This window comes from Saccostrea echinata, unplaced genomic scaffold (genome assembly GCF_033153115.1).
Source record: "Saccostrea echinata isolate AGI-Se365-2 ecotype Australia unplaced genomic scaffold, CSIRO_AGI_Sech_v1 ptg000047l, whole genome shotgun sequence".
Taxonomy (NCBI): Eukaryota; Metazoa; Mollusca; class Bivalvia; order Ostreida; family Ostreidae; genus Saccostrea; species Saccostrea echinata.
The window spans coordinates 2,725,544-2,735,940 of NW_026889796.1; the positions used below are offsets into that span (position 1 = coordinate 2,725,544).

The 10,397-nt window shown below is 31.9% G+C and overlaps 2 protein-coding genes across 2 annotated transcripts; one reads left to right on the forward strand and one right to left on the reverse strand.

Annotated features, from left to right (window-relative positions):
- Positions 1-4,069: 4,069 nt before the first annotated feature.
- Positions 4,070-7,297, forward strand: LOC133202355 (uncharacterized). The gene is made up of 2 exons (XM_061338162.1): positions 4,070-4,191; positions 6,227-7,297. The coding sequence occupies exons 1-2, from the start codon at positions 4,070-4,072 to the stop codon at positions 6,834-6,836; spliced, it is 732 nt and encodes a 243-aa protein (XP_061194146.1). The 3' UTR covers positions 6,837-7,297.
- On the reverse strand, positions 7,091-10,387 carry LOC133202356 (protein N-lysine methyltransferase METTL21D-like). Its single transcript, XM_061338163.1, has 4 exons — positions 10,135-10,387; positions 8,344-8,521; positions 7,483-7,602; positions 7,091-7,294 (listed from the first exon to the last, which is right to left on the reverse strand). Exons 1-4 carry the CDS (start codon positions 10,371-10,373, stop codon positions 7,187-7,189), a joined length of 645 nt encoding a protein of 214 aa, XP_061194147.1. The 5' UTR covers positions 10,374-10,387; the 3' UTR covers positions 7,091-7,186.
- Between the last annotated feature and the right edge of the window lie 10 nt (positions 10,388-10,397).

Genomic DNA, 10,397 nt, shown 5'->3' on the forward strand with positions numbered 1-10,397 from the left:
ATTTAAGAATTATGAATTCATACACTACTTTTATTAAAATATTGATAAGAGTTTTGAATAAATATCAGTTGTATTGAATTTATAATTTCATAAGAGAATAATCAATTCTATCTGAATTAGTCTTATTGGCATTCAAAGTGATACATGTATTATAATATTACACTTTGGACATACAGTATTACATTGATATCGATATGATAATTTAAACAGTCCATGCAGAAATACGCATATACAGCATCAATTTCCATTAGCACACGCATTCTTATTAAAGGTTTGCAAAAGCTTAATTAGTTTTAAATCAATTTCTTGTAAACCATATGACAGGCAAGCAATCTTGTATTTTTATAAATTTCTGAAATATTTCCATTTAATATATTTTCAGTCGGGATCAGATTTATTTAGATCGGACAAAGTACAACTTTCAACATCACCATCTTTGTCTTAAATCTAGCAATTCCGTTTAGTTCTTATTAAGAATATATGATCATGATCATGTAATATTTCTTTTATGGATGCAGAATGTTTCTTGGAGATTTCATCTAGATTTAAAGATATTAACAAGCATGATTTTCATATTCATAAATATTTTTAAATAAGCAAAATTTCTTCGTCTTGATATGTTTTATGAGTATAATGCATTAAATGACAGCAAATTTGAAACTGTTTCTCATTTACTCATAAAAACATTTTTAACACGTTATTGACCACTTTCTTTTCAAATGCGTGTAATATAAAGTGTTTATCTGTTCATAAATCCATCAAAAGACACTCTCAAACAAAATTCGTCTGAGAAACGTACGATAGATTGTATATTAATTAAAAACAAGTACCTATTTTTAAAAAACATGATAGACCAATCTGCACATCTTATACGCCATGGCAGTTACTCCCTTGACATAGGAAAAAAAAAACAGTATTACGGACAAGATGATTAATTACTGGAACATTTTACAAATTCCTATTTTTCTGTTCTATAAATTTTATATTGAATTAAAGGGGAAATTAAGGTAAAAGGTTCATTAACTTTGCATAATTACCGAATATTTCTTATTATCGTAAACATATCAAATGTATATTGTTTGTGGATTTTTTTTTTCAAAAACATTATCCATTTAAAAAACAAAAAACAAAACAGGGACCCAGTGTCTGGGGGGAGATGGGAAAGGGGGGGTATGTAATTGAGTATCGAAAAAAAATATTCAGCAAACTTTGACAGTACAAGAAAACAAATGCTGAAAGTGAAGTTAAGCCTAAATTACAACTTAATTTTTAGCAGAAAACACCATTACTGAAGAAAGCGGGGGGGGGGGTGCAGCCCCCTCCCCATACTACGCGTGTCTGCTTTTTTTTTTTTAAACTCGGGCACTTCTTAATATCTTAAGCTTACCCAGTTTCACAATTCAAATTTCTTACTTACAAATGTCTAGCTCTTCAAACCTTTTTACGGAAAAAAATTATGCATCCTCGCTGGATTTTAATTACCTTTCTATTTAGCTACATAATAATTGTATATCTCACGATTTTTTGCATATCACGTATGTACATGAATCGGTATTATATCGTTTACGTACAAAATAATTATTCTTTTATCTCTTTATGATCAAAACACTTGCCACTTTTTTCAAGTTGTGTACAGACTAAGAACTTACGCCTACTCATGAGCAGGCCTAGATTTAAGCTTAACTTTGGTCTCGACTAAGTCTGCGCCTTTTTGTGAAACGCTACTTAGTCCGATTTTGGGGTTTAGTCACTGACTTAGTCCGGACTAAGCTTACGCCTGGTCTTAGGCCTTTTTGAGAAACGAGCCCCTGGTGTTTATATTTTAAGCTCAAACAAACAGTTGCATAATCAAGTAACCTTAAGTTGACCGTGTACAATCACAGGTGCCATGTGCATTGAGGCGTAACTAATCCTGTCAGTCGTCTGCATTTTGTGAAATTCACGAGACAATCAAGCCACTTTGTGTATACAAGCAGTAATTATGGTCTCCAGATAAAACACAAGATTGAAAAAAGTGTTAAAGAAAGAAAGAAAAGCTACTATGTGTTGTTTGCAGCTGTGGGAGTTTGGGCTATTAATTGCGAAATCTCTTTTAGTCATTTACATGTACATGTATATCCGTATAAAATAAAGAAGTAGGTACAAGAAAAGATGTTTTTGTATAAACTTATTAAATTGATATTATTTACAGCAACGTTTTAATTCAATATGTTTTGGAAAAATCCTGATATTCTTCGAATTTCGATGACACCCGAATTTTCTCGCTAACGAGGACATACGCACCATTTATCATACTTGCATGTATAAAATATATATCTGAAGAAATATTGAAAAATATTTTGCGAATGTAATTTTTGCGGATTTGGGCTATCCGCAAAATTCCGCAAAAATTAGACAACCGCAGAAAATATCCGTTATACGGTATTTCGACTGCGGGTTGTTTCCGCAAAGTTTACGGGTACGGTAACGTTTTAACTGAAAAATTTAAGCTGCGTATATAGTATTAAAAACCACGTTAGTGAAGCTTTCTGGTTGAGAAAACTCGGACAGATAAACCAGAAAGCATTGTAAAAACTTCGATTTCAAACAGCCCTTTCTAGCCTTGGAATATCAGCATGGACGTCGGAATGCGGATTTTTTAAACTGACATTCCAGCTGGCATACAGGGCTGTTTGGGACTTTTAAAAGGTAATAAAGAAACAAGATTGGGATTACAATATATTGTTAGTTAATGGACACATGCTTTTGGCGGGGTACGCATATAATTCAAGAAATAATACCGGAGTCGAGCGACAAAAAAGCGGCGCCGTAAAAGTTTTTTTTTTTTTTTAAATACATTGCTTCTGAATTTTCTCAACCAGAGAGATTTATAGTTCTTTCACTGAATACATGCATTAATATTATTTGAATATCTTGGATAAATCTAATGCTATCTCTTTTTATTCATCAGTCAGTTTTTAACTTCAAAAATTATTGGCAAGCATTAAATTTTCTTTTACACTCGTTATTAAAACATATGCATGAAGCCCAATGAATTGTATCTTTCAATCCATAAAAGAATCGTTTTTATATATTAAAAGTCTTATAATTTTTAGACCAAAAATTATTTCACTGAGGACCATGAAAGGCAGAAATTGCGACTGTCGATCCCAAGCCCCCTAAGGGTGCAAAACACAGTTTTATGTATGACGTTATCACGACGTAATTAAATGAGGGACATGCAAAAGTGACACCCATAAAGAAATAATATGAAGACTTGTTACATAGACATCTATAAATCAATAAAAAGATAAAATGGTGAATTTTATCAATATAGAAATATATTGTATTTATCACTTACTAATAAGAAGTATTTGACACATGAAACATGGGGGAAATGGGGAAGTTTATGCGTCTAATTGTAGTACACCTATGCATTATTAGCTCCCTTGATCACAAACAGTGCAATAATCAGAAAATATAAGTGCTATGCATTTCACAGGACAAATCCTTAAGTTTCTTATTGTTGTACTTTTAGGGTACATTTTCCAGCTTTTTAAAGAGCTACTTTACCTGCTACTCAAATCATGCAATTCTTCACATGTGAAAAATTGGTGTTTTTAGAGTTATCTCCCACTATTAAAAACTCACACATAAATTAATTCTCAAAAAATATTTGTATACTTTTTTCATTTAATCTTAAGATAAGACTCTACTTTATGCAAATAAAAATAAAAAAGCTGCAATTTTCATGTACACTGCATAAAAATAGCAGGGAAATCCCTACCCATCATGCTTTTCTCTGAGAAAACCCCTGGATTTTATACGAAACTGTGTTTAGCTACCTAAGCCTGTAAACCGCAAACTCTTTGTATCCCACTCGAGCTAAACTGTCTGTCTGTGTCAGTGTGTGAGATAACAAATTAAGGTAGACTATATTCCATATCTTTTTAAACATAACAAGAATATTAGCATCATTTTTTTTAAAAAAAATAGTTTTAGAGGAATGTTGCAATAGTCATGACGTCACAATTGTAATATGACATCTATGACGTCACAATCGTACAAGGCATTGCAGTAACACACTGCAATGTCAACCATCGGTCGACTTCAAAAACTGCTTAAATCAGAGGAATATTCCGAATTTAATGATGAAAATATCATTTTAGAATCGCAATTTATAGAGATGACACACAAGGGAGAACCTATCAAGTAAGTTTTATCCGAGGACTGGTCGTGAAAGCATTCAAACTCGATCATGACAACTTCTTATTTTTATTGTTGTACATGTTAATATGTTTATATTCGAATAATGACAACATTATATTTTTATTGTTGTATGTTTATATTGCGTTATTTTAACCTATTCTTATTACAAAGGAATATACAAGTCTTAAAAGTACATTACGGTGTCAAAATAGCACTGATACGCCTCCTTAGAACATGTATAACACTGAATGAACTTTCTTTTACGTAAAAGTAAATTTAAATTTATAAATAAAACTGTGCCCCATAATTACGCTGTTGATGCTACATCCAAGACATTCCATTGAATCATTTCAATTTAGCTGTTTCAAGTCAAATCGGGACAACTTCTTAACAAAACAAACTGAAGTATGTAAAAAGTAAATTTTGAAAACGAAACTTTATTTTCCATGACATCGCCACTCAACTAAAAAAAAAACAGCATTATGTCCTATTAGTTTTAGATTAAAGTATTAAAAAAAAAACAATTTAAACCTGCATATGCAAATGCATTTAAAATATTACTTATGAAAAGGGATTTTTAATTTTGAAAAAAAAATGCATAAACCAGCAATTTTAGGATTCGAATCCATTCTCATGTAAAAGAATATTGGTGCTGTCCACCTGTTTAACCACTAGATCAATGCCGACACTATGATAGAATGTGTTATTTTATGTGCAATTTTTGCATTTCGGATGGATAATACTTTTTTAATTTTTTTTAATGGTTTTTGTATGTTTGTTTTCTTTGTTTTTTGCTTTTTTTTTTAAAATATGCATGCTCATTGAAACAAAAATCGGAAATGGCAGTTTTGAAGAAAATCCCTGCCTTTTTATGCTTATATCAAATTAATTCTTGTTCAAGGAGGCAATTTTTCAGAACAATGGGGATTCCCTATTTAAAAAATCAGAAAATCTGCATGACATGTTCTGTTATATACTTAAAATTATTCTTATTATCTGAGACAACTTTAGGGAAAAATAACAAAAGAAATGCAACACGCTCTTTGCTCCATATTGTAATTCATTTTCTTAAATCTTTAATTGGAGAAATAGGGAAAATGCTAAAACATTTCTACAACACATTTTATATATATATTGATTGTTGCTTAATTTCTATTGTCCAGTTTTTGAAATTATTTTGGAGTGAGCATTTATCACTTTTCCGGAAGAGTAACTGAGGGAGGGGGTATATATTAAAAAAATTATGAAAGAATGATGCGAGTGGGGGTTTCAACTCATCAAGCAATTTTTTTTGGGGGGGGGTCTTTATTATTATTATATATCCTCATGAACTATAACCAATGAGGGGTAATGCTGCAGTAATACGGCACTATTTAAAGTTTCAATGAGGAAATAATTAACCATAGGACGTCTGACAATTTCTGTGCTTTTGAATGAAATTAATGAAGAGTTTGGGTGTAATTCCCAATATAAGTAATTTATGTCAGTTTTTATAAAAAAATTCACGATATACGACCAGATACTTTTTAATTCCATAAAGCTCTTCATTGAACCTCTGAAAAGTGAAAACTCTGACTCACTCGGATAAATTATGAAATTGTCAAGTCAGTCAAATCCCCCCCCCCCCCCCGCAAGATATGCTATTGATGTGTGCATTTTAATCATAATTTCGATTTCTTTTGGAAATTCATTTGCGTAAGTCTCCATCTTAAAAAAAATTGTTTGATTGCCCTCTCCCGACCGACTGACTAAAACGGCCAGACTCGAAACTTTTTATCATTCCGAAATTTTCTCATCCCATTAATAATTATTTTACATCATATTCGTATGTTTAAAAAAAAATCCCCCTGCATGCCTACATATCCAATATTTTTTTAATCCCGAGTCGGGAAAGGGCAATGAAACATTATTTTAATGATGGTCATATAGCAAAATTATATATGAGTTAACAGATGGATAATATGAACCTTTCAGGCCTGGAAACATTTTTTTTCCAAATTTAAATTAATCATTGCTATTCTCGCATTTCTTTTGACAGAACCGTTATTGCTGGGATCACTGAAAAGTTCTTTATTGTGGCAAATGACGTCATCAGCGATCTCCGGAAATCGCGTGCAAGTGTCCTCGTTGCTGACGTTGATACTGACACCGTGGACCTGGAGCTTGAGTGGGTGGTCCCCATTGTTCACGTTATTCCCGAACCCGTACCAAACGAGCACGTTCTAGACGTACGTGGGCACAATGAACATCATCGATACTACATGGTCTCCATCACCCGTAGCAACGGCAGCGAAAGCAAAATTTGGACAAAGTGGATGAAGCATTTGGCTAAAAGTAGCCCAACACCTGATCAGTTTTTAGGCGAAATACCCAAATTTAAACTGAAGAATATATTCCATAAAGACAAAGCATCCAGTGGAGAGGTTGTTGTCAAAACGTCAGTGATCGACAACATAAAATCAAAAACGTCTTCGATAATAAAATCGCCAAGGAAGCAGAAAAAGAACAAAAGCTCCTCTGTCATCCGTCCAATAGATAACAAACTGCCCAGAATCATGACAGATTTGTATGATACGACTGGGATTATAAAGGAGAAAAACAGCCTTCTCTGCTGCTGTCCAAGGAAAAAGAAAAGAGTAAAAGACTAACTTTAAAACCATAACATATAAACAGGGCAAACGAATTCAAGAACTGGAAATACACAATGATCCATCTGATCATGCTGAAATAACACTCATAGCTGAGGTTTTATGTGTAGGTACACTACTGAAACATTTAATATGTGCAATATTTCAAAGAAAGATTTATATTTTGAACTGTATTAATGCTTTGAAATATGAATACATTACCAAATTTACTGAATCCTTAGAGATCTCGTATATTTTTCTTGCTGTTAATTCTTTATTCCATAAATACAACAATAATTGTTACATCACTATGTCACATAAACAAAAATATTCAGAGGAAAATATATATATTTACAGATATTACACAGGTGCTAACTTTTTTTTCTCACAAACTTATAAATGTGGATGTCTTCACTTCTAAAAAGACTGTCATGGCGTTCCAAAGGAATTTCTTCCGTGTCAAAATTTTCACAAATGAGCTGTGGGGGGAAAATACAGAAATGTCAAAACCATTTTGCAACTGTTATAAAATGTATCTGTGAATGTTAATTAATATCTCATCATATAATAGAATTTTTATATTTTGGCAGTCTCCTTTCCTTTCTAAAGTATTTATTTGTAAGAGAGAGAGAGACAGAGAGAGAGAGGGAGAGGGAGAGGTACTAACTTGAAAAAATTTCCTCTGCAGCTGTGGTTTGTTTCCTGTTGTTCTTTCTTCATAACAACAGAAAACCTCCGTATCTTCTCTACAGTGGTCTATGATGGCCTTCACAAGGGGTTCAATGGACTGAAACAAAAATACTCTGTTGAAAAATCTGAGATTTATCAGATGGAAGTCTCGTACTAGCAAAATTAAGACTATTACTGGATACATTATCTCCATTACAATTCATTACAGGTTTTGAAAACACACAAAAAAATTCTAGGTGTTGACTTGCAGTGAAAGTCTGTCCATGAAGATCAGAACCTGGAAAGTAAACCTCAAGAAATTCTTGAATAAAATACCCTTGGCTTTGCTACTTTCAATTGTGCTCTATTAATCGCAGAGAACTTTGTGTTGTTTGTTTTCTTAGGCTTTATATTCCATATTATATAATTGTATATATATATATATATATATATATATATATATATATATATATATATATATATATATATATATATATATATATATAATTTTTACTGTGTACAGTAAATCACTTTTTATTCACGAGAACTTTATTTTCGCATAATTCCATGAGACTGTCTGCTCGCAAAAATTTTGTTTTTGCATATAGTTCTACTATACTAAAGATTATACAGAGCAATAACCAAAATTTGTGAAAGTAATATACGCTTACAAAAACTTAACAACAATCTTGCAAAAATTAAGAGACATTAATGAAATAGGGCAGCGATAAATTCAAACCTTGATTGTAATTTTGTTGCTTTTAAACATGTAAAATGTTGACCAGTGTATATAGAGAACCTTTAGTGAGGAGTCCTTTACATTATTCAAAAAATTGAAAAATAGACTGTGCTTATTTACCTCTTCATAATAAATGCAGTCTGCTAGCAAAATATAATGGTAATAGTCTGCAATGGTGTCCTGACCCCAGGTCAAAGGTTGTGCTCTGGCTGAACCTTTTATTGCAGATTTGTTTTTATCAATGTTCATTTCAATCAAAGGCACAAAGTCTGGTAAGTCTGTGATTGTGACCTCAGCTCTAGTGAGGAAAAAGAGAAAAAATTAACAAAGGAAGGTAAGAAAAAAACTTTAGTTTCACATGCTTAATTGTACAACTATAAATGGAAATAAATCTGTGTCAAAGGATTAAAAGTCCCCCTGCTAAAAATTGTCAAATAACTCTCAAAAACTTTACTACAAACTACTGACAATTTCCAACAAAGTTTTTAACTGAACATAATTGTTGTATATATGATTTTCTTTTATGATAAAAGAGTGATACTGAAATTATGAGGATATTGTACCTTGTACACATCCAGATGCACATCATGATACTAGCTTTGTCACAGAAACCCTGTTTAACAGGCTGTTAGTGTACGTTGCAAACCCAGAAGAACTTGGGCGTGCATGCACCCCCATCCTCCCATTTTTTGAATGTAGGACGGTTTGCCCCGAAAGACCAATCGCACTGAAACCTTTCGATCTAAGACTATTTGTGCCAGATATGACTTTCTGCTTTATTATAATTGTATATAATTGTCTTTGTTGAATAAAGTAATACCATGCCAAACAACACATTTGACTATATATTTGATATATTTTAACAATTAATTGAGTTAAATTGACGTTTTCTCTTTAGCAAAATTATTTCTATATACAAATTGATTTATACGTAATTGAACCTGTCTCAAAATTTTGAATATCCTCTTTAATTTGACATGAAGAGTCTCCAGATTAGTTTTAACACCATTCATTACTTACTGGAATGTAATGTATTATGTAATATTTGAACAGATTTTCTGTTGAAGAAATACTATGTACATCCAAATATAATAAAATTCTGTAATTTGGTGACAAATACTGATCCAGCATTCTTAAGAAAATTGTGTATATTTATCACCAAAATTGTTGACACTGTCTGTTCTACTGTAATCTCTGCTTGTCCATTATTATTGTAAATACATGTATGTATATATGTTCGTCTTGTACCATTCATATGGTTTTTGAGAGAATAAATGAATGAATGATTGAAACACCTTAGAAAAAATTTAATTATGATTGCTAAATAAACATAATTGTAATCATATCTGCATGTGGATATTTTTTTTTTTTACTAATTAACTTGAAATAATTTGTAAGCAAAAAATCGGTTTCATCTTTGAATTTTTTTTCATTTTATAACTTTTTTCTTTTTTCTTTTTTTTTTGGATAAAGTTAATATAAACTTTATATGTTAACAAATATCAACATCTTAAAATTTATAAATAATATTCTCTTTGATGATTACCGGTATGAGGTGCGAAACATCTCAGCATGAATGGTCATTTAATCAGGGCGAATCATTAAAAGGAGTGAAACGTCCTATTACCATTTTTTACCAATACTTATTATATAATAATAAACAAAGCAACTCTTTGGTTATCCCTCCTCGATAACAACGTCTGATGATATTTTCCTGTTTTGTTGTTTGCTTGTCAAGATATATTTGCTTTGTTTTACCCCCAAATTGAAATAAATCATTAAATGTTACCTCCTTCTTACAAAATTCTCTCTTCGGGCCTAGGTCATAGAGTTTATTGTAATGTTTTGAATACAGCAATGTACATATGTATTGAATTGTTAATGACAAAATGTTGTTGGTGTTTAGTTTACCCTAAATAAGCAGCAATGATTCCAACACACCCCGTTCCTGCTCCAAGTTCTAGGATTTTCTTGCCTTTTAACAGTTCGCCGTTTTTGAAATCGGGAGTTTCGATGTATTTTGACAAAACCAGTGCCGCATCCCATACAACACAACCAACATCACCAACTTCCAGTTGGTGTATACAAAGGACTTCATCTGTATTCGTCTCTATTTCACGAACAAATGTGTTCTGCAAGGGGGCTGCCATGACAGTTTATTAGATTTCCGAGCC